The sequence below is a fragment of the Saimiri boliviensis genome, chromosome 12 (assembly GCF_048565385.1).
Source record: "Saimiri boliviensis isolate mSaiBol1 chromosome 12, mSaiBol1.pri, whole genome shotgun sequence".
NCBI classification, from domain to species: domain Eukaryota; kingdom Metazoa; phylum Chordata; class Mammalia; order Primates; family Cebidae; genus Saimiri; species Saimiri boliviensis.
In genome coordinates this window covers 52,326,629-52,351,303 of record NC_133460.1, presented here as the reverse complement: position 1 = coordinate 52,351,303, position 24,675 = coordinate 52,326,629, and the positions used below count along the sequence as shown (strand labels likewise).

Genomic DNA, 24,675 nt, shown 5'->3' with positions numbered 1-24,675 from the left:
TAAATTCTACAAGTCAGTGGCTTTTAATATATTTACAAAATTGTGCTAACACCACCATCTAACTCTAGAATATTAGAAACCCCATGCTTACTAATAGTCTCTTATTCCCTCCTACTCCTAGCCCCTAGAAACCACTGGTCTACTTTCTGTCTTTATGGATTTGTCCATTTTGGACATTTCATACCTGATACTATACTTCTTTTAATTAATTGTTTTGATATTTAATATAACTGATATATTTATTGCTAAGATGAAATGCTTATCTCTTAAAATGATTCTCATATTCCTCCAAAATCAAGTATTATCTATATATCATAAAATTCACCATTAAAAGAGAAAGAAAGTCTTCTCTACAGATAGCTCCAATATTGACCATGTTTTTATAATCTAGGTCTTTTGGATTTTTCTTTATTATTATATACAGCAGAGAGATGCCCTTACCATACCTTACCCTATCCCAGTAAAAACAATTGAAATAATTTCATACTCTTCCCTCTCCAGTGACCTAGGGAGGAATTAGGAGAGTGGTGTAGTAGAGTTCTCATTTGAGAACTTACTATCAAAAACTAATAAAAATTAAATATGGCCAGACATGGTAGCACATGCCTGTAACCCGAGCACTTTGGGAGGCCAATGCTGGTGGATCATCTGAGTCAGGAGTTTGAGACCAGCCTGGCCAACGTGGTGAAACCCCATCTCTACTAAAAATATGAAAATTAGCCGGGTGTGGTGGCAGGCGCCTGTAATCCTAGCTACTCAGAAGGCTGAGGCAGGAGAATCGCATGAACCCAGGAGGCAGAGGTTGCAGTGAACCAAGATCGTGCCATTGCACTCCAGCCTGGGCAATCAGCAAAACTCTGTCTCAAAGATAGATAAATAGATAAATATACCATACTCCGCTCCAATCCTTTCTCTTATTTTTATAACAGTGTTCGTTCAAGTGAAGTAAAAAAGTAACACATCAGATGATATTGTATAACATTTTAATATTTTAAATATATTTTTATTATTTGTTGTGAGGCTACATTTCTCATGTTAAAAATGGGGTCCAGATACATGTGACCTGACATGAAAAATGTTATTTAAAAAAAATGGGGGCCGGGCGCGGTGGCTCAAGCCTGTAATCCCAGCACTTTGGGAGGCCGAGGCGGGTGGATCACGAGGTCAGGAGATCGAGACCATCCTGGTCAACGTGGTGAAACCCTGTCTCTACTAAAAATCTAAAAAATAGCTGGGCATGGTGGCGCATGCCTGTAATCCCAGCTACTCAGGAGGCTGAGGCAGGAGAATTGCCTGAACCAAGGAGGCGGAGGTTGCGGTGAGCCGAGATCGCGCCATTGCACTCCAGCCTGGGTAACAAGAGCGAAACTCCGTCTCAAAAAAAAAAAAAAAAAAATGGGATCCAGAATGCCGTCCCAGCTTGACTATGAGAAAAAGATTTCCCCCATTGCACTTGTGGTACATTAGGTTTTTCTTCATTGAGGATTAAATATTGCATAGAGAAAGAGCAAAAGACAGGCAAAAATAGAAATGAATTTTTTTTAAATTCCAGTTACCAGGGTTGACTTTCAGCCAGACTTACAAGATTTTACTTGCTTTTCTATTCTGCATCATGCACCCAGATGGGTTCTATTTATCCTTAGCACCTTCATAATTCATTGCCCACATATATGTTCTCAGGTCAGGTAGGCCCTGTACCAAAGTTTCTTTTATTTTTCTGCCATTTTTAGTATCCCAAGCCTGCCCTTTTCTGCCTCAGCTTTCAAATATCCTTGGGGTTCTATAGCAAAGCTCTCTCCCCACTCACTACTGAGAAGCAAAGTTCAATGTTGCAGCTCCTGCTGTTAGCCACTCTCATCTTTTCTTTTCCAAAAACACATTAATCAAAAAACAAACAGTTACTCCATGGTAAGTCTGGGAGACTCATAACCAGGAATTCCGCACACTCCCCTTTCTATCAGTATTTTCAGATTGGGGATGTGTACACATGTTCTCACAAACACACCCACATAGCAATAGAAAAGATTGGGAGATGGTAATACACATGGACCCTGAACTGTTTTCTTCTAACTGCAAGATATGAGGAAATCTCAGGACCTCTCTTTTGCGAGTGCTTTTCTCTTCTGCATGCTGGGGTCAGCCCAGGTAAAGGCAAGCTGCCAATCTAACAAGACAATCAGGTCCCATAACATATTATCCCTCAACATTTCCTGATAAAGGCACTTTGATTTCCCTGAAGCAATGATGGTTTGCTGGCAATGGAGAGAGCAGTGATGTTTTGGGATCAAAAGGAAATTCCGTGCTTCAACTTTTCTACTTCTAGAATCTCTTTAGTCTTATGGGACTTTGGGATTTAGTCCTATGGGATTTTGATGTGTAAATAACCTTAGGGTCTGGAGCTTGTGTCTTTAATTACAAATTAGTGACTAGAATCTTCTGAAAATATGATTATTTCCTCTTTTCAGCAAAGACCTCTGACATTTCTCCTGCACATTGCTTCAGTTGTTCCACTGACTTGAAACCTGGTCTTAAATGTTTAATTGTCACCAATAGGGATCCTCTCCCCTACCCCCAAATTCTCACCTTGTAAAATTTTCTCTATCCATAGGACAGAAAAAGACATCAGAATAAAGGTGTGGACATTTATTTTATTTTCCCCAGATAAACTCTTCTCCCTTATGGCATCATATATGAATGATGAGAAATCCTAAATTTAGTTTATTCCATAAAGTTTAAGAAATAGGTCAGGTTTGGCATCTGTTTATCTCCACTAATCCCTTTGTTAATCAACACTTCGTGGATGTGCAAATGCCAGCAACTGTTTTACATTTAGGAAAACAGGCATGGCAAAGTGATAGTGTTTCCCTGGGTCACAAATGATTATGTAACAGCTGAAAACAGAAAAAAAAAGACTTACTGTCTGGAGTCCCATTAGGATTCTACTACCTCAACAGAGCCTCATGGCATCTGATTTATTGTAAAGTATTCTGAGTAATAATGACCTAATTATGACATTTATTTAACTACCATGTACAAGAATGTACCTGTACATAAATTTTAAAATGTTATACTGTGCTATTTTTCTTAATTCTGCAAGGGTAACAAGTAACTCAGTAATGACTTGAAACTTGCAATATATTTTCAATACTTAGATAAAAGGTTTTTATTTTCTTTTTTTTTTTTTGAGACAGAGTTTCGCTCTTGTTACCCAGGCTGGAGTGCAATGGCGCGATCTCGGCTCACCGCAACCTCCGCCTCCTGGGTTCAGGCAATTCTCCTGTCTCAGCCTCCTGAGTAGCTAGGATTACAGGCACGTGCCACCATGCCCAGCTAATTTTTTGTATTTTTAGTAGAGAAGGGGTTTCACTATGTTGACCGGGATGGTCTTCATCTCTTGACCTCGTGATCCACCCGCCTCGGCCTCCCAAAGTGCTGGGATTATAGGCTTGAGCCACCGCGCCCGGCCAGATAAAAGTTTTAACCAAATTTACAACAACTGCCAATTTACATTTTGGCAGTTAGTGTAAACAAAGCATTAACAAGCCATATGCCAGAAGATGTTTGCTTCCAAGGTCTTGGAACGAGGGCCTACATTCAAACTAATGCTTCCCTCTTCACCCTGATTTTGACAGTTGACAGCTCATCAGTTTTCTTCTCACACTGGCTTTTTGGATTGCCCATTAGTAGGAATTTCTTCCATTAACACTGATGATAGAGGTGTCTTACTGGAGGCTCACCCTCTGCTTTGCCCTTCAGAGGTCCTTCTGCAGCTAGTCTTTTGTCACTTCTCCTTTGTCAACTGATCTCTAGTTGGTTCCTCAGGAATACCAAGGAGAGATCCAAGTGACTTGATCTGGCCTAAGCAGGCAGGGAAGAAGAGGTCTGTTTTTCCACCCACTCCTTAATTAGTTGGTGGGAGATGGCTAACTTAGGGGGCAGCCAAAATGGGAAAGTCCCATTCTCTTTCTGAGTATAAGGGCCCTTTCTCTTCAGGGCTGTGGCTACCTCATGATGACTGAACCAGGCAGCTGTCTCTAGTTCTCTCAAGTTCACCTGGATCTGAAAGACATAAGAAAAGGATGTAAGGTCAGGAGCTACAAAATTTAAAATACTATGGCCAAAGGTCAGAAAATGGTTCCAGAACTAAGCAATCTTAGGAGATAATCTTAGGATCTCCAGGTTAGGTAAAAGTCAGTTCTAGATACTGCCCAGAAGCAAAAGAGGCATAATTAAGAGGTGAGAATTAAATAAATTTTTAATATAGTAAAACAAAGATATGTTAAATAAATCCTGGAAGTACAAATACTAAAATATTAAGAGTGGTTAACATTGAGGGTAAATTATGAATAATACCTATTTTTCCTTGTGCCTCTATTGATTGTATAAATTTTTCTATTAAAAAAGAACATACAAATATTACTTTTTATTTTTTTTTTTTGCGATGCAGGTTCACTCTTGTTGCCCAGGCTGAAGCGCAGTGGCGTCATCTTGGCTCACTACAACCTCCACTTTTCTGGGTTCAGGTGATTCTCCTGCCTCAGCCTCCCGGGTAGTGGGGATTACAGGCACCTGCCACCACACCTGGCTAATTTGTTTCTATTTTTATTACAGACTGGGTTTCACCATGTTGGCCAGGCTAGTCTCAAACTCCTGACCTCAGGAGATCCATCCACCTCGGCTTCCCAAAGTGCTGGGATTACAGGTGTGAGCCACTATGCCTGGCCACTCTTTTTTTTTTTTTTTTTTGTAAAGGATAAAGGTTAATGATAATGAAAAGTACAGTCTCATCTTTGCAAGAAACAAAGTAATGCAAGTTTCATCCCCAGGAAGCTGAAATAGATTAGATACTCTATAAAAACCAAAACATACAATAGCTAGACTTTGGCAGGCAAAGACCATCTGTCAGGGATGCTACAGAAGTGCAAGATGAGATTAGATAAGACAATGTCTAGCCAGGCACAGTGGCTCATGCCTCTAATCCCAGCACTTTGGGAGGCTGAGGTGGGAGGATCACCTGAGGTCAGGAGTTTGAGACCAGCCTGGCCAACATGGTGAAACCCTCTCTCTACTAAAAATACAAAAATTTGCCAGGCATGGTGGTGGGTGCCTGTAATCCCAGCTACTCGGGAGGTTAAGGCAGGAGAATGGCTTGAATCTGGGAGGCGGGTTGCAGTGAGCCAAGGTTGCGCCATTGCACTTCAGCCTGGGGCGACAAGAGTGAGATTCCGTCTCAAAAAAAAAAAAAAAGAAAGAAAGAAAGAAAAGAAATTGTCTCATGATTGACATATATGCAAGGGAGAATGGAGATTATTTGCTTCCTTTATTAGGTTGCAAATTTCTTGAGGGTATAAATCATATTTTATTTATTTTTGAGATATTTTATTTTATTTATTTATTTTATTTTGAGTCTTGCCCTGTAGCCTAGGCTGGAGTGCAGTAGGGTGATCTCAGCTCACTGCAACCTCTGCCTCCCAGGTGCAAGCGATTCTCTTGCCTCAGCCTCCTGAGTAGCTAGGATTACAGGTATGCGCCACCACACCCAGCTAATTTTTGTATTTTTAGTAGAGATGGGTTTTTGCCATGTTGGCCAGGCTAGTCTTGAACTCCTGACCCCAAGTTATCTGCCCACATCAGTCTCCCAAAATGTTGAGATTATAGGCATGAGCCACCATGCCCAGCCTTAAATCATATTTTACAAATCTTTATATAATCTAGACAATGCTGGACTAGACAATTATGTAATAAGTACTTGCTGATGAGTAGATTGGTTGAAGCAAAAGAAATAATCACAGCATAAGGGAAACATAGTAACTTACTTCTGTCTGCCCTGGTTTCACAGTTGCATGGTAAGCAATCATGAGTGAGCTATTAGGAAAGGGCCAGTGCTGGGATGCACAGTACTGCAGGCTTTCCACCTCCAATCCCACCTCTTCTGCAACTTCTCGACGGACAGTCTCTTCCACACTTTCACCTACAAGCACTCAGATTAATTCAGGACAGCGCTGTAGCTGGAAGGGTGATACAGACAGCCTATTTGAGAAAGGTTCCAAACACTGGCTCCAAAGTTTCAATGAAATGCTCTTAGGAGGGTCCTAAAACTCCAAATCTTTCCAACAATAAGAATCAGGTCCAGAGTTGTGTGTTGAACCACAGTGCTTAAGCCTGCTAGGTTACTTATAATGCAAAGTAAGGGTGACAGGAGGGACTACTGCCTTCAGCTTTCATAAAAATCCACTTTTCACCATTTGCAAATTTGACCCCAATAGACTGAAGAAGAAAAAAAAACCTGTAAATAAATACTGAATTCTAGCTAATGTTATGTATGCTGAAATAATTAGGGAGAACTATACTAATATCTGCAATCTATTAATGAATAGATAGGTGGGCAGCTATGTGATAAAGTAAGTGTAGTAAAAATTCATGAAATCTAGAGGTGTGCTCAGAGCAGGGGGCCTGAAGAATGGCTCCTCTGTCTATAACACACCCAACAGGAATCTGGAGTCATTGCGATGAGAGCCATGAAACTTGTGGCCTCCCTACAAACAAATGCTCTACATGTGAAGAGGGAAAAAAAAGTACAGAATTTGGGTAGTGGGATATGGGTGTTCACTATATAATTATTTCAACAATCTCATATGTTTGAAAATTTGCTTAAAAAAATATTAGTGTGGCTCACACCTGTAATCCCAATACTTTGGGAGGTCAAGGCAGGCAGATCACTTGAAGCCAGGAGTTCAAGACTGGCCTAGGCAACATGGTGAGACCTATCTCTACAGAAAAATTTAAAATTTAGCCAGGCATGGTAGCCTGTACCTGTAGTCCTAGCTATTCGGGAAGCTGAGGTGGGAGGATTGCTTGAGCCCAGAGAGTTGAGGCTGCAGTAAGCCATGATTGTGCCTCTGCACTCCAGCCTGAGCAACAGGATGAGACTCCTCTGTCTCAAATAAAAAGGAAAGGAGAAAAAAAAATTATATATATATATATATATATATGTATATAGCCAGAAAGCAGTTTTCTTGACATGATAGAAAAGAATGTGCTTGGGAATCCAAGCACTATAGCAACAAGAAAGAGAAACACTTACTATTAAGACTTTATGTCTTCCAGTGTCACCTGTATATCCTCTAAACTCCTTACCTATATCACAAAAACCTGCCAAGGCAGAATACATTCCCTTGGGAAAGGAGCTTTGGCGGGCAAGCAGGCATCGGTTCCCATCTGACACCAGAGTGATCACCACAGGAGCCACCTAGGAAAAGGGAATGGAAACTGAGATGCTGGCACTTTGGGGCCTGCCAATGGGCTAAAGCAATGTATAATTAAGAAATTGTACAGGCTTCCTTCCCCAGGACAGAGCAGTGCACAGTCTTGGATTACTGTCCTCTTACAGCAATGCTTACCTGTGGATAATAGATGATATTATTGGAAGGGCACACACGCTTGCTGCCAGCCACGTTCTTCTTGGTGGGCTGCCCACTTCTGCTGCAGAACTGATGAGCATCATGCCAGCGGAGAAGAGCTTGAGCCTAGGAACACAAAGATAGGCCTGGTTTCATTTGGAGAGAATGTGGGGCTCATCTTTAACAGCACTGGGCCTAGTATCTGGAGCAACTCAGAGAAATGCCAGTCCCTTTCCAGCTCACGTAATTTAAATGGTTACTGTTTAAATTTTAAGACAAGGAAACGAACGGAACATTTTCCTCTAGCATCAGAAATTATTATTATTATTTTTTTTTTGAGGCGGAGTTTCGGTCTTGTTACCCAGGCTGGAGTGCAATGGCACGATCTCTGCTCACCACAACCTCCGCCTCCTGGGTTCAGGCAATTCTCCTGCCTCAGCCTCCTGAGTAGCTGGGATTACAGGCACGCGCCACCATGCCCAGCTAATTTTTTTGTATTTTTAGTAGAGACGGGGTTTCACCATGTTGACCAGGATGGTCTCGATCTCTTGACCTCGTGATCCACCCGCCTCGGCCTCCCAAAGTGCTAGGATTACAGGCTTGAGCCACCACGCCCGGCCCCAGAAAGTATATTTTTAAATGTATTATGATTTTAAACATATGAAGTATATAAAGTAATAAAACGAACACCCATGTATTCATTAACCAGCTTAAAGACAATTCCAGTATAGTTGAACACTCCAAAATGTTCTTCTCCCTAGTAAATTTGAAATTTTTTGCAATTAAAAAATGTTTAGAGGTTTCTTTTTAAATTAAAGGCACGATAAAAATACTTTAGCAAGTGAAATCTAAAGCTGCGAGGGCAAGTCATTAAAGCAATGTAAAATAATTTATCATAGGGAAAACATGATACTGTACATGTCATGCCGTGTGGGTTGTTAAAAATGTTTATGTGGCTGACAGATCCTGTTGCCATAGATCTGCATGTCCTTAGGAGACAATGGCCTTGACAGTGGTTCTGCCAAAAACAAGGACAAAAAAAGGAAGATTAAGCAATCTTCCTACAGCACATTGTCCTGCCAGTGTTTGTAGAAGGGACTATAATTAGCAAAAGACGAAATCAAACCACTCTAGCCTTGTGTATGTACACATGGATTTGCCCATACATACTGCTTTACTAAATTTCCTACAGAATGAGAAATCAGAATCTACCGTGGACAGCAAGGAGGCATCCTTTGCATTAAGTTGAAAGAGAGCCTTTCTCAGCTCAATGAAAGACCCCTTGAGCTCTGTCTCCATTTCAGGTTTGGGTAAGGAGGCTAGAAAATTAGAAAAGATAATGAAATTAAACAAATGACAAACTTTGCCTCAGGGTCTCTCTCCAGTCTATCCTGTTAAAGCAGTGTTTCCCAAACTTGTCTTATAAGATTCAACTGGAGAAAGTAAAAAATATCCAGGTTCTAAGCTGGAGGTGGTGGCATGTGCCTGTAGTCCCACCTACTCAGGAGGCTGAGGCAGAAGGATGGCTTGAAGCCATTGGGAGTTTCAGGCTACATACGGTGCACTATGATCACACCCGTAAATAGCCACTGCACTCCAGCGAGACCCCATCTCTAAAATTTATAAAAGGCCAAGCACAGCATTTTGGGAGGCCAAGGCAGGTGAGTCACTTGAAGTCAGGAGTTTGAGATCAGCCTGGCCAACATGGTGAAACCCCATCCCACTAAAAACACAAAAATCAGCCAAGTGTGGTGGCGGGCACCTGTAATCCCAGCTACTCGGGAGGCTGAGGCAGGAAAATCGCTTGAAACTGAGAGGCAGAGTTTGCAGTGAATTGAGATCGTGCCACTGCATTCCAGCCTGGGTTTGAGAGCAAGACTCTGTCTCAAAATAAATAAACAAATAAATTTATAAAGTAAAATTAAAAATCTAGATTCTCAAGCCCCTACCTGGAGATTCTAAACCAGCTGGCATGGAGTGAGGCCCAGCAATCTCTATTTTTTGTCTTAACAAGCACCAGGTGATTCTTATATTCAGGACAGTTTGGGAAACATTAGCATATAATATTTGTCAAGATCTTTGGGGCAACAAGAACATTTGCATTAGCTTATCCTTGGAAAAGGGATGAAGTAGGACCTCATGGCTCCTATCTGAACCTCATCCCAGCATCACTACATTTACACCTAGACCGTTAAAGACAGAAGGAAAGCCTGATAGGAGCCATGAGCCATTAGCAAAGTGGTTCCCAACTGCAGGTTTCTGGACCCAGAGCTACTCTACGGAAACATTTTTTATTCAACTGTATCGATAAAAGAAATAAGAATGATGTCATACGTTTTTTAACATTTCTTATGGCATACTGAAGTACACAAAATGTATAGGGCAGGTGTGGTGGCTCATACCTATAATCTTAGCACTCTGGGAGACTTAGGAGGAAGGAAGGACTGCTTGTGCCAGGAGTTTGAGACCACCTAGGCAACATAAGGAGACCCCCACCTCTTTGAAAAAAAAAATTAAGCAGGGCGCGGTGGCTCAAGCCTGTAATCCCAGCACTTTGGGAGGCCGAGGCGGATGGATCACGAGGTCAAGAGATCGAGACCATCCTGGTCAACATTGTGAAACCCCGTCTCTACTAAAAATACAAAAAATAAGCTGGGCATGGTGGCGTGTGCCTGTAATCCCAGCTACTCGTGTGCCTGTAATCCCAGCTACTCAGGAGGCTGAGGCAGGAGAATTGCCTGAACCCAGGAGGCGGAGGTTGCGGTGAGCCGAGATTGTGCCATTGCACTCCAGCCTGGGTAACAAGAGTGAAACTCCGTCTAAAAAAAAAAAAAAAAAAAAAAATTAAATTAAAAATTAGCTGGGCGCCAGTCACGGTGGCTCACCCCTGTAATCCCAGCACTTTGGGAGGCAGAGGCGGGCAGATCACAAGCTCCAGAGATCCAGACCATCCTGGTCAACATAGTGAAACCCTGTCCCTACTAAAAATACAAAACATTAGCTGGGCATGGTAGCGGGTGCCTGTAATCCCAGCTACTCAGGAGGCTGAGGCAGGAGAATTGCCTGAACCTGGGAGGTGGAGGTTGCAGTGAGCCGGGATCATGCCATTGCACTTCAGCCTGGGTAACAAGAGCGAAACTCTGTCTCAAAAAAAAAAAAAAAAAAAAAAAAAAAAATTAGCTGGGCATGGTAGCACATGCCTGTGGTTCCAGCTACTCAGAAGGCTACTCAGAATCGCTTGAGCCCAGGAGGTCAAGGCTGCAGTAAGCTGTGATTGTGCCACTGCACTCCAGCCTGGGCAACAGAGCAAGATGCTGTCTCAAAAACTAACTAAATGAACAAAATGTATAATGGTACAAAGACTAATACAATAAACATTCATGTACCCACCACCTAACTTAGAAAGCATTAAAATATCCTTTATTTTCATTTAAATGATGATGATAGTAGATGACAGTATTTTTAATGTCCTTTTTTAAAAAAAAAAAGTTGATAACCTTTTGTATTCCCAAATTTTCCTTGAAATTTTACTATTCTGTGAAATCTCAAATTCTGAAGACCACTGGCAAGTACCTATTAGGAACAATGTTATGTACCAAGTATGGAAGAGGAGTTATCCAGGCCTAGATCCAGAGCAAACCATGCTTTCTGCTGCTCAGAGCATCCAATCAGCACAGAATCTTCTATTCTTTGTGCATCCTGTCCAAATTTACCCAAGAGCCTTTCCAACTCTAAGAAAGGAGAAGGGAGAAAATAAAAATACAGGCGTTTCTGTTAAATCACTACAGCCATATCAGACTCATAGAAAATCATCTGCTTCAGCTTAAAGTGGGTATACTTGGCTTCCAGTTGCTGCCCTGCAGCTAATTAGCTATGTAACCTTGGTCTAACCATTTAACCTCTCCAGACCTGTTTTCTCATTTGCAATCTGAGGACTTTAGACCAAAGAAGGAATTCTTGTATAACATTGTATTACTCTATGACTGTATCATGAAAGGAAAATATCCTCTAGTTAGTAAGATGCATGACAGTTAACTTATTAAAGCATTGAAAAAAAATAATAAGTATCACACTTAAAATGGTAGAGACCAAGGGTGGGGGCGGGGAGGATCACTTGAGGCCAGGAGTTTGAGACCAGCCTGGGCAACAGAGCAAGACCTCGTCTCTACAAAAAAATAAAATCAGCTGGGTGCAGTGAAGTGAACACCCATAGTCCCACTACTTGGGAGGCCAAGGTGGGAGGATCTCTTGAGCCCAGGAGTTCAAGGCTGCAGAGGGCTATGATTGTACCTCTGTACTTTAGCATGGGCAATAGAGATCCTGTCTCAAAAAAAAATAAAAAGGTACAGACCAATCCAGTTCTATAATTAACCTCCAGAATGTGCTACTTTTGTGGACCAAAGTACAGTAGAATACTCATCTGAGATGCCAATCTCTAAGAAATGAGTGCTGTGTAGGGAGAAATCCTATACACTTGTTTATGAAGGACTCATATTTATTTGTTCATAAAACAACATAACGTATAAAAAACCATAATACAATATTAACAGTGCTAAATCTCTAAATAATGTTTAGTGCCTTCTGATGGAGTCCTCAGATTCTTCTGCACTGCTAGAAACTACCTATCCAAGTATTCCAACATCCGATCTATGGAGGAAATTCAGTGGCAATACAGAAGTTAGTCAGTGTATAGTGACTCATATAAAACTGAAAGTTCACATTTTGTTTTCTGCTTTTGACACTCCACCAGGCTCAACTGATTTTTTGTTTTTGAGTAGAGATAGGGTCTCATTATGTTGCCCAGGCTGGTTTTGAACTCCTGGGCTCAAGCAGTCCTCCCACCTCAGCCTCTCAAAGTGCTGGGATTATAGGTATGAGCCACCCAACCCAGCCAAAGTTTGAATTTTGAATAACAAATCTCGGTGGCTAAGACATCTTTAGTTATATATGCTAAAAGAGTTCTAAAAGCAAATTCATTTTAATTCACTTTTGATCTTGACCCTTCTAGTAAAAGAGAAGTTATGATATAAGTCTTAATTAGCGTAACAGTGTATACCTCCATGAAGGCTGGAATTCACTGCTCTAAGGCAAATATTGGCAAAGTTTTTCTGGAAAGAAATACTAAATATTTTAGGCTTCATGAGTCATATGGTCTCTGTCACAACTCTGCATTGTAGTGCAAAAGTAGCCATAGACAATATGTCAGTGAATGAGTATGGCTATGTTCCAATAAAAATTAATTTATGAAACAGGCAGCAGGTACAATTTGGACAGCAGTTTTGCCAACCTCTGGTTTAAGGCATTAGTGGTTCATTTCATCACCAAATAATATTTGACTGGACAACTAGAGTTCATACAATAAATTATTAGTTGGCAGAAGCAGTTATACAAGCATGAGACTCAAAAGCTTTTTGAGGCCGGGCGCGGTGGCTCAAGCCTGTAATCCCAGCACTTTGGGAGGCCGAGGCGGGTGGATCATGAGGTCGAGAGATCGAGACCATCCTGGTCAACATGGTGAAACCCTGTCTCTACTAAAAATACAAAAAATTAGCTGGGCATGGTGGCGCGTGCCTGTAATCCCAGCTACTCTGGAGGCTGAGGCAGGAGAATTGCCTGAACCCAGGAGGCGGAGGTTGCGGTGAGCCGAGATCGCGCCATTGCACTCCAGCCTGGGTAACAAGAGCGAAACTCCGTCTCAAAAAAAAAAAAAAAAAAAAAAAAAAAAAAAAAAAGCTTTTTGAAAAATCTAGACTCCAAAATTCAAGGATCTTTCTTTTTATTTTATTTTATTTTATTGCATTTTAGGATTTGGGGTACATGTGAAGAACATGCAAGATTGTTGCATAGGTACACATGTGGCAGTGTGATTTGCTGCCTTCTTCCCCATCACCTCTATCTGGCATTTCTCCCCATGCTATCTCTCCCCAACTCCCCACCCTCCAAGGTTCTTTCTTAGAATTCATTATGGAGTGAATTCTGCTTAGTGGACATAGGCCGGTCAACTCCACTGGCTTACTCTGGACTTACCTAATAGGCTATGCTGGGGGGCCGCATATTGATGTGCTGAAGTCTGAAGCAGAGGAGCCAGACCATGAAAGAGGTAAAATGCTCCTGTTTGCTGGGCTTTTTTACATGCATCATCGTCTTCCTTCAGTTCAAATAAATACCTGTATTTGGGAAATAATCAAACCATTACAAAACCACACTTAGTTACATGTATAGCATTCATCTTTGAGAATGCTGCTGCTGCATCCCTCTCCTACCATGGTCATTTCCCTTTATTTATTTGCAGCCTAATTTGCTCCAAAAAGGATTTGAGGCGGCTATAGGTAATCATTCTCTCTTTTGTCTTACTGCGTACCTCGCCCATACTTCTGTGGTGGCAATACTGGTTTATTTGTTCATTTGTCTCTCTCCTCTGAGAGACTATGATTACCTTAAGGGGAACGTATGCTTTACCCAGCTGTGTATCTCTGTAGTTAGCATATCAAATGGCTCGATTGAATAAATATTTATTGAATTAAACTTCAAGGGTAATAAATATTTGCTGAATTGAACTTCAAGGTGCTCTGCCAATATTACACTGTGAGGCAGAAATTTACATGCAGTGGAGTGAAAGGAAAACAAGTACAGTGATAAAACATCAACCACAAAATACCTAGAGATGGGAACAGACTTTTACACAGCAGGTAAAGAGCAAATACTATCTTCAGTGACCCTCATTCAATCTAGGGAAGATAAAGAACAAATTTTACCTTCAACATACCCTTACTTCAAATACCTAGATCCCAAAGTAGATATCGTTAGCTCCTTATCACTATCAATGGGGGCATTGATGAAACTATACTTCTTAACCTATTTAATAAGGATAGTATTTCTTTTCTTTTCTTTTCTTTTTTTGAGATGGAGTCTTTCTCTGCCACTCAGGCTGTAGTGCAGTGGCACTTCTACCTCCCAGGTTCAGGCAATTCTCATGCCTCAGCCTCCTGAGTAGCTGGGATTACAGGCATGCTGTACCATGCCCAGCTCATTTTTGTATTTTAGTAGAGATGGGGTTTCATCATGTTGGCCAGGTTGGTCTCGAACTCCTGACCTCAAGTGATCGGCCCTCGGCTTCCCAAAGTGCTGGGATTACAGACATGTGCCACTGCACCAAGCCATAGTATTTTTAGTAGCCAAAATGAAAATGGGGAAAAAGGGAACATCCTCCCTTTTGAAATGAACATTCTTCATTTCTCAAAAAGAGGCAATAGTAATGGGGTAAGTACTAGGCTTTTCCAGTACCTTCGTTAAGGGTGGGCTGAGTCTCTCCCTTGTGATCAGCAGGGACAGAATGCAGATTCTCCTGGGACCTTAGGGTTAACCATTTTTGCATGTCCCAAGCCCTAAAACAGACTCTCAGGTAAAAACTTTTTTGCTGCTTTTGTCAAGTGGGAAAAACAGTTTGCACATATTTCCTGTGGGATCTGGGAACTCTTGTAATACTGGTAGGCAAAGTTGGCTCAGCATGAAAATAAAAAGCAAAAAGACAAATGCACTCCAGTGGTATCTCTCAGAACCTATTCTGATAGTATGATACAAGGGGTTACAATGAGCTCTTTATAAATCAAAGACAAAAGAAACCTGATCTTTTAAGACTCATGATATTTTTAAACTTATTATGAGTGACTATAGCCTCCTGGGGCAGAGACTCAATGTATGTCAAAGAGAGACATGTGCCACTCAGAAGTTACCAAATATAAACAATAGAACAAACACTGCTGCCTTCGTAAAAGCCCAGAAAGAGTGGTACAAACTGTACTTGCCCTAATGACCCTAAAAAGCAAAACACCCAGGTTCAGGTCTTAGACCCAGGGCCTCACTGGAACTGGAATTGAGATCCAAAAGTTCCTTACACTCCTCTGGATCGGGAACTCTTATTTTTAAAAATTCATTTTCTCTTTTCAGTTATAATAGCACAGAAATTGCTAAGATTATCAAAGCTGAAAATATTTAGATTATTTTAAAACACATTTCTTATTTTAATAGTAAAAAAGTTATTCTTTAATAATCAGAATATACAGTTGTCAATTTTTTGAAAAGATAATCCCACTACTCAGGGATGACAGCACTGTTTACACTTTGCAATTTTCTAAACAATTAATATTATACATCAATACATATATAATTATAGTTAGAATCCATCAAATCTACTAATTTGTAGTCTTTTTTCTTAAACATATGGAAACATTTTCACATTGTATTCTTTATTGATACACTTTTATTTTCTCTCTCTCTCGCTCTCTCTCTCTCTTTTTTTTTTTCCCGAGACACAGTTTCGCTCTTGTCCAGGCCAGAGTGCACGATCTCAGCGCACTGCGACTTCTGCCTCCTGGGTTCAAGTGATTCTCCTGCCTCAGCTTCCCAGGTAGCTGAGATCACAGGCATCCGCCACCACGCCGGGCTAATTTTTGTATTTTTAATAGAGATGGGGTTTCACCATGTTGGCCAAGCTGGTCTCAAACTCCTGACCTCAGGTGATCCACCGGTCTCAGCGTCCCAAAATGCTGGGATTACAGGTGTGAGCCACCCCACCCAGCCTCATTTTTATTCATTCTTAAATATATTTATTTAATCACTTTAACATACTTAACTTTTAGACTCTATTCAATAATTTTATTATTATTTTTGTAGTCTGTTTAAGGCAGGCGTCCCCAAACTACGGCCTGCGGGCCGCATGTGGCCCCTTGAGGCCATTTATCCGGCCCCCCCGCCGCACTTCAGGAAGGGTCACCTCTTTCACTGGTGGTCAGTGAGAGGAGCACAGTATGTGGCGGCCCTCCAACGGTCTGAGGGACAGTGAACTGGCCCCCTGTGTAAAAAGTTTGGGGACACCTGTGAACTAAATGTCCAACAATATCTGAAACAAGTATCACAATTTTGTTGTTTGTTCACTCCTGTTCATATAGGATTATATGTTAATGTGCCTCTAATTTTTGTTTTTCTTTGAGACACTCTATCAGGCTGGAGTGCAGTGGCACGATCTCAGCTCATTGCAAACTCCACCTCCCAGGTTAAAGCAACTCTCCCACCTCAGCCTCCTGAGTAGCTGAGACTACAGGTGCACGTCACCATGCCTGGCTAATTTTTGTATTTTTAGTAGAGACAGGGTTTCACCCTGTTGGCCAGGCTGGTCTTGAACTCCTGACCTCAAGTGATCTGCCTGCCTTGGCCTCCCAAAGTATTGGGATTACAGGCATGAGCCACTGCACCCAGCCTTTATGTGCCTCTAAATTTTGGACTGGGCACTCATACTTAGTAGGGCTTTATATGTAGGAATCACTGGTTGTAAGTATACACTTCCTATATGAAGTTTTATATTTGTATTTACATGGTGCCCCAAGGGTATTTTCAGTCCAAGATTACTACTTAAATTCATTTCTTAGGCTGGGCATGGTGGCTCATGCCTATAATCCCGGCACTTTGGGAGGTAGAGGCAGGAGGACTGCTTGAGCCCAGGAGTTTTGAGACCAGCCTGGGCAACAAAGCAAGACCCTATCTTTACAAATAAATAAATAAATAAATCAGCCAGGCATGGTGGTGCACAAGTAGCTAGGCATGTGATCCTAGCTACTTGGTGGGAAATTGCTTCAGCCCGGGAGGTTGAGGCTGCAGTGAGCTATGATAACACCACTGCATTCCAGCCTGGGTGACAGAGCAAGATCCTGTCTCAAAAAAAAAAAAAAAATTATTATTATTTCTTAGGTTAAGGGTTCTAGGACCATACCACACAGGTGGTATAAATTTAACCCTCAAAACTGTATGAAAGCAGGCTACTGATTTCAGATTCACAGATTTCAGGTTTCTCCAGGTTGAGACAAAAAAGTCTTCATCATCTTCATATGCTATTGTAGATTTTTTTTTTCCAACTCTACCTTTCACTGAAGTTTAGTTCTTGGGGGGAGGGTTTGGAGTTATCTACCTTATTAACAAGAAACGTCATGAAATATTATTCGATACAGTTTTTTTAATCTGAAGTAACAGGTATAGAACAATATAGTTTTAACATGTTTATTATTCTATTATAGTACCTTAATTTACTTAATTTCTCTCTTACTGTTCATTCATTCAATACTTTAGTGCCTACCATATGCCAGGCATTGTTTTATGAAGTAGGTATACCACAGTGGAAAGACAAAGTCTGATCTTAATAGAACTTATATTCAAGTGTGTGAGCTATTTTAGATATTATTGGATATTCAGTTTGTTTAAAATTTTTCAGCTGGGTGCGGTCGCTTACGCCTGTAATCCCAACACTTTGGGAGGCCAAGGCAGGTGGATTACCTGAGCTCAGGAGATCAGACCAGCCTGGGCAACAATGGCAAAAGCCTGTCTCTACACAAAAACACAAAAATTAGCCAGGCATTGTGGCATGTGCCTATAGTCCCAGCTACTTGGGGGTCTGAGATGGGAGGATCACTTGAGCCCAGGAGATCAAGGTTGCAGTAAGCCAAGATTGTACCACTGCACTTCAGCCTGAGTGACAGAGTGAGACTCCCTCTCTAAAAAAAAAAAATAATGTTTTAATGTTTACTGGTTTATTATAAAGGATATTACAAAGGACACAAATGAAGAGATGCATTTGGGTCAGATATGTGTGGGGAGGGTGCAGAGCTTCCATGCCTACCTGGGTGTGCCACCCTCCAGGAATCTCCATGTGTTCAGCTATCCAGAGGCTCTCTGAACCCCGTCCTTTTGGGGTTTTCTGGAAGCTTCATTGAAAAGGCATGATTGATAACCATGTAGAAATGTGATTGGACAAAATGGTTATGAGTTCATACTAACAGACTGACAGAAAACCCAGCAAGGCCTGTCTGTTCAGGTTCTTCTTGGCCTCTCTGTTCAGGTTCTTCTTGGCCTCTCTGTGCAGCCTTCCTTCCTCCAGAGTATGGGGCATGACCCCCTCTGGAATGAGGGTCTTTGGACCCACAGTCAGGTTAGAGCCCTGCCGTGGGCAGGTAAAAGGAGGACAGGAGAAGGTAAAAGAGATTTTGTTTCCTGAGGCTTGCCCCTGAGGTCTAAAGTGTCCCACATTATAACAAAAGACTGTAATAAGGGCCATGGGAGTTATGAGCCAGGAATCATGGAAGAATATATAATAATAATCATAAACCTAATTTATATATATATATATATATAAAATTATAATATCACAATAATTTAATGGGCCAAACAGAATAATCAGAGCTCAGGTTGGTCAAAACTCACCGTGTCTTAGTAACATAGGTTGACAGCAGCCTGTAGCACCAAAAAAATTTTCTCTTGAAAGCTATTCCACAATACAGGGACATTGTCAGGTCCTTAGAAAAAAAAGGAGTTTAAAAAAAGTCATAATATGAAATTTAAAGTAATGAATTGCCAAGAGGGTTATATTTTAAGCCAGGATGGGAAAGACAAGTTCATCAGGAGTCAACTGTGGTTACTTCCACTGAGAAGAGGCCAGGTTCCCTAGTATTTAAGAGAGCTGTTTTGAGAGTCCATTTCTCTATGACTGTGGACCTCCTCGGGATGGGGAAATATGGAAAACTGAGGAACCACAGGAATACAGCTTTGAAGGTCTCACTGACCTGCTTTACAGTTTGCTTTCTAAAAAATTATTTTTCCTCCCTTAACTCAAAAATTAAGACAGGTGGCTTATGCCTGTAATCCCAGCACTTTGGGTGGTCGAGGTGGGCAGATCACTTGAGGTCAGGAGTTCCAGATCAGACTGACCAACATGGTCAAACCCGTCTGTACTAAAAATACAAAAATTAACAACAACAACAAAAAAAAAATACAAAAATTTGCCGAGTGTCGTGGCAGGCACCTGTAATCCCAGCTGCTCAGGAGGCTAAGGCATGAGAATCAGCTGAACCCAGGAGGCAAAAGTTGCAGTGAGCCGAGATCGTGGCACTGTACTACAAGCCAGGGCGACAGAGCAACACCCTGTCTCAAAAATAAATAAATATTTAGGCACAATGTGAGAAGTTAGCAAGTTCCATTTTTAAATGAGTCTCAAAAAAAGTATCAGAAAATTATTAGCTGTGGTTACTGAGATAGCTCTACAGTTGTTAGGCAAAACTATGGTCATAACCCTGGTTTCTGCAACAAGGAAGAGATTAAACAAAAGTGGTAAAGTGCTGTTACCAAGACCTTTTTTCAAGTTCTGATCATGCCTCCCCGCGAAGTCCTTCTTGCACTTAGAAACTGAGCAGGTTTCTGTTTCACTGCACTTACTCTGAATTATTTTCAGGGCACCTTCCTAGTCCTCAGGAATCAGCAGGAAGGAAACGCCAAAGGTTCACGTTCAATGGCTTCCTTTCCCCGGAGAGATCATTGCTGCTTCTGCCACACTTCCCAGAATCCTCTTAGAGATGCACTCTGGGAATTGTAGTTCAGTTCCCATGCCCGCTGCTGTGTTCTCCGACTGCAAGTTAACCATGATTGTCAAAAGCATGATCCTCTAAGATCTTATTACCAAGAGAAGTACTGTATCCTTGGAGAAATTCGATAGCATTATATCCATTTTTTAATTAAAAAAGATAAAGTCATTAAATCCACTCTCATACGCAGAAGGCATAACGAGGCTGGGGTTGGGATGAAGTAGGGGTGGGAATCAGATACCTTTCAGCCTTTCTGTATCTCTAGTTATCTCTGTCTGCACACTTTAGAACTAGCTCTAAAATTTCATGGAATTTTTCCAATTTAAAAGGATAGGAATCTGTATAGATTTGTTTGAGCTTATGGTAGGATTCATTTCTTGACCAGAGGAAGAGCATTCCGTTTGACTGGAAGCAGCCTCCTAACAGAGATACTTTGGTGCTGCTCTCTTCTCATTGTGCTACTAAAGTTCCTTCCCTATGAGATAAGACACTTTTTTTTTTTTTTTTTTTTTTTTGAGATAGAGTCACTGTCGCTCAGGCTGGAGAGCAGTGGCACAATCTTGGCTCACTGAAAACTCCTCTGGGGTTCAAGCAGTTCTGCCTCAGCCTCATGAGTAGCTGGGATTACAGGCATGCGCCACCACATCTGGCTAATTTTTGTATTTTTAGTAGAGCTGGGTTTCACCATGTTGGCCAGGCTGTCTTGAACTTCTGATCTCCAGTGATCCACTTGCCTCAGCCTCCCAAAATGGTGGGATTACAGGTGTGAGACACCATGCCCAGCCAAGAGAAGACACTTTTGAAGTCCACTCATTCAACATATATTTAATCAGTACCCAATGCGCCTGGGACTGTTATAGGAGTAGGATACAGCAGCAAACAAAACAAGAAAATCTCTGTCCTCATGTAACTTACATTCTAAAAGGGGAAAAGGAAAAAGTAAATATACAATGTGTCATGTGGTTATAAAGCTTAGAAAGAAAAATTAAGCAAGATAAATAGAGGGATTAGTTTGCTATTGTATATAGGATAGTCAGCCTCATTGTTAAGATAATATTTAAATGAAGACCCTGAAGAAGGTGAAGAAACCAAGTTTATATCTATGGGAAGAGATTTGTAGATAGAGCAATAGGCAAAGGCCCTGGCATGGGAGTGTGCCTTGCACGTTTGAGGAAAGGCTAGGAAAGAGCATGGTGGTCAGAAATGAGATCAGAGTAGGCCACACACGGTGGCTCACGTCTGTAATCCCATCACTTTGGGAGGCCAAGGCAGGCACATTGTTTGTGGTCAGGAGTTTGAGACCCATGGCCAACATGGTGAAACTCTGTCTCTACTAAAAATACAAAAATTAAGGTAGGTGTGGTGTCGTATACCTGTAGTCCCAGCTACTTGGGAGGCTAAGGCTAAGCTGAGATTGCACCACTGCACTGCAGCCTGGGTGACAGAGTGAGACATAGTCTCAAAAACAAAAAACAAAAAACAAAAACCAGATTGGTTCATTATCCTTAAGGAAGACACAGAAAATTGTAGGGAAACAAGATATAAAGTCAACAGATTCTAAGGAGATGGAGTATCATGCTTAGGGGGAAATTGGGGCACTAATAATTTTAAAAGTCAAAATAACTTTTTTGTAGTAATTGTTAAGGGCTATAATAATAAAAATAGCTCAGACTGAGCATTTGCTATGTTCCAGGCACTGTGCTAAGTGTCCCACGTGTTTCTCATTAATCCTTACATTCTATGAGATAGTATTAAAATTCATACTTTAGGCTGAGTGTGGTGACTCACACCTGTAATCCCATCACTTTGGGGGTCGAGGCAGGAATATTGCTTGAGTTCAGGAGTTCAAGACACCAGCCTGAGCAACATGAAATACCATCTCTACAAAAAATACAAAAATTAGCCAGGCATGGTGGCATGTACTTGTGGTCCCAGCTGAGTAGTCCAGGAGGCTGAGATAGGAGGATTGCTTGAGCCCATGAGGTTGAGGCTGTAGTGAGCCACGATCATGCCACTGCACTCCATCCAGACTGGCAACAGAGACCCTGTCTCCAAAAAAAAAAAAAAAAAAAAAAAAAAAAAAAAAATGCACTTTACAGATGAGATAACAGAGGCCTAGAAAAGTTAAGTAATTTGTCCATATTTATACAGCTAGTCAGTAGAAGGGCTATAATATTAACCTATAATATCTGCCTAACTCAAGAAAGAATCTGTGCTTTTGACCACCATACCATAGACCTGGATTGTGTCTCTGACTGGGTGTGAGGTAGGAAAATTGAACATACATGTTGGAAAATATTGGAGTGATGGAAAGAATTCCATGTTCATAGATTGGAAGGCTTAATTTGGTTAAAATGGCATATTCCCCAAATTGATCTACAGATTCAATGCTATTTCTATCAAAATCTCATCTGGCTTTTTTTGCACAAGCAACAGAGGAAAATATAGGACATTATCAAAAATTTTAAAACTTTGTGCTACAAACAATACCATGAAGAATGTAGAAAGACAACCCATAGAATTGGAAAAATTATTGCAAGACATGTATCTGTTAAGGGACTTGTATCTAGAATATGTAAAGAACACTTAAAACTGCCAGGCTCGGTGGCTCACGCCTGTAATCCCAGCACTTTGGGAGGCCGAGGCGGGCAGATCACGAGGTCAAGAGATCAAGACCATCCTGGCCAACATGGTGAAACCCCATCTCTACTAAAAGTACAAAAAATTAGCCGAGCGTGGTGGTGCATGTCTGTAGTCCCAGCTACTCAGGAGGCTGAGGCAGGAGAATTGCTTGAAACTGGAAAACGGAAGTTACAGTGAGCCAAGCTCGCACTACTGCACTCCAGCCTGGTGATAGAGCGAGACTCTGTCTCAAAAAAAAAAAGAACACTTAAAACTTACAACACAGAAACAGGCATGGTGGCTCACACCTGTAGTCCCATCACTTTGGGAGGCTGAGGTAGGCGGATCACAAGGTCAGGAATTTGAGACCAGCCTGGCCAATATGGTGAAACCCCATCTCTACTAAAAAATACCAAAAAAAGTGTCTAAACATCCTGCTTATACCACACACACACACACACACACACACACACACACACACACCCAAAAAATTAGCTGGACGTGGTGGTGTGCGTCTGCAGTCCCAGCTACTCAGAAGGCTGAGGCAGGAGAATCACTTGAACCCTGGAGGTGGAAGTTGCAGTGAGCAGAGATCGCACCACTGCATTGCAGCCTGGGTGACAGAGTGAGACTCCGTCAAAAAAATAAATAAATAAATAAAAAAGCAACATAAGAAAACCTTATAATACAGTAGTAAAAAGATAAAAAACCAAATTTAGAAATTAGCAAAGGATCTGAAGATCTGAATAAATATGTCTTCAAGGAAGATACAAAAATGACCCATAAGCACATGAAAAGATTTGCATGGGAGATGCAAATCAAAATCATAATGAGACATCGTTATATACCCACTATGATAGCTACAGTCAAAATGCAGATAATGACAAGGAGTGGTGAGGATGTGGAGGAATTGGAATCCTCATACACAGCTGGTAAGATTGTGAACAGTGCTGCTGCTTTTGAAAACAGTTTGGCGGTTCCTCATAAAGTTAAATATAGAGTTACCAAATGACCCAGCAATTTTAGTCCTGGGTGTATATTCCTAAGAGAATTGAAAACAAATGTCCACAAAAACTGTAAATGAATTTTTGTGACAGCATTATTCACAATAGTCAAAAAAAGGTACAAACAACTCAAATGACTTATCAACTGATAAATGGAGAAGCAAAATGTGGCATATCCAACCATACAATGGCATTTTCCTGGCAACAAAGAAGTAAGATATATACTACAATATGAATGAAGCTGGAGTGCAATGGCACAATCACAGCCCACTGCAGCCTCGACCCCCCAGGCTCAAGTGATCCCTCCTCAGCCTCTGGAGTAATCGGGAACACAGGTGCATGCCACCACACGCGGCTAATTGTGTGTGTGTGTGTGTGTGTGTGTGTGTGTGTGTGTGTGTGTATGTGGTATTTTTTCTTTGAGACAGAGTCTTGCTCTGTCACCCAGGCTGGAGTGTAGTGGCGCGATCTCAGCTAACTGCAACCTCCGCCTCCCAGATTCAAGCCATTCTCCTGCCTCAGCCTCCTGAGTAGCTGGGACTACAGGCACGAGCAACCACACCCAGCTAATTTTTTGTATTTTTAGTAGAGACGGGGTTTCACCATGTTAGCCAGGATGTCTCGATCTCCTGACCTCGTGATCCACCCGCCTCGGCCTCCCAAAGTGCTGGGATTACAGGCTTGAGCCACCGCGCCCGGCGGATTTCTTCAAACTAATGACACTCTTTAGTTTGTTGTGGATGTCCTCATTAAGTTCCGAGAAAAAAATATATATAGATTTCTTTTTTGGGCAGGGCACTGTAGCTCACGCCTGTTATTCCAGCACTTTGGGAGGTCTAGGTGGGAGGACTGCTTGAACTCAGGAGTTCAAGACCAGCCTGGCCACATGGTGAGACCTTGTCTCTGCAAACAAAACAAAACAAAACCAAACCCCACAGAAAACCCAGATGTGGTTGTGCATGCCTGTAGTCCCAGCTATTTGGGAGGCGGGATCACTGGAACTCAGTAGTTGGAGGTTACAGTGAGCTATGATCATGCAACTCCACTCCAGCCTGGGTGACAGAGTGAAACCCTGCCTTTAAAAACTTTTAGGCCGGGCGCGGTGGCTCACGCCTGTAATCCCAGCAATTTGGGAGGCCAAGGTGGGTGGATCACGAGGTCAGGAGATCGAGACCATCCTGGCCAACACAGTGAGACCCTGTCTTTAAAAGAAAAAAAAAAAAAAATTAAAAAAAAATAAAATAAAAA

The 24,675-nt window shown here is 41.6% G+C and overlaps 1 protein-coding gene and 1 non-coding gene across 5 annotated transcripts; one reads left to right on the top strand and one right to left on the bottom strand.

The window, feature by feature from the left end:
* Nucleotides 1-966: 966 nt before the first annotated feature.
* NUDT13 (nudix hydrolase 13) lies at nucleotides 967-19,750 on the bottom strand. Of its 4 annotated transcripts, none has more exons than XM_074382394.1 (9): nucleotides 19,656-19,750; nucleotides 18,648-18,739; nucleotides 13,428-13,567; nucleotides 10,997-11,131; nucleotides 8,571-8,719; nucleotides 7,401-7,526; nucleotides 7,138-7,249; nucleotides 5,817-5,971; nucleotides 967-4,059 (listed from the first exon to the last, which is right to left on the bottom strand). In XM_074382394.1, the coding sequence occupies exons 2-9, from the start codon at nucleotides 18,728-18,730 to the stop codon at nucleotides 3,859-3,861; spliced, it is 1,101 nt and encodes a 366-aa protein (XP_074238495.1). In that variant the 5' UTR covers nucleotides 18,731-18,739; nucleotides 19,656-19,750; the 3' UTR covers nucleotides 967-3,858. The 4 variants fall into 4 exon arrangements, with proteins under 4 accessions (XP_074238495.1, XP_039334203.1, XP_039334205.1 ...); XM_039478269.2 differs by having other exon boundaries at nucleotides 8,613-8,719; XM_039478271.2 differs by lacking the exon at nucleotides 5,817-5,971 and having other exon boundaries at nucleotides 3,911-4,059; nucleotides 8,613-8,719.
* On the top strand, nucleotides 6,431-6,559 carry LOC120367482 (small nucleolar RNA SNORA11). Its single transcript, XR_005581860.1, has one exon. It is a non-coding gene; the product is annotated as a small nucleolar RNA SNORA11 (small nucleolar RNA).
* Nucleotides 19,751-24,675: the final 4,925 nt, after the last annotated feature.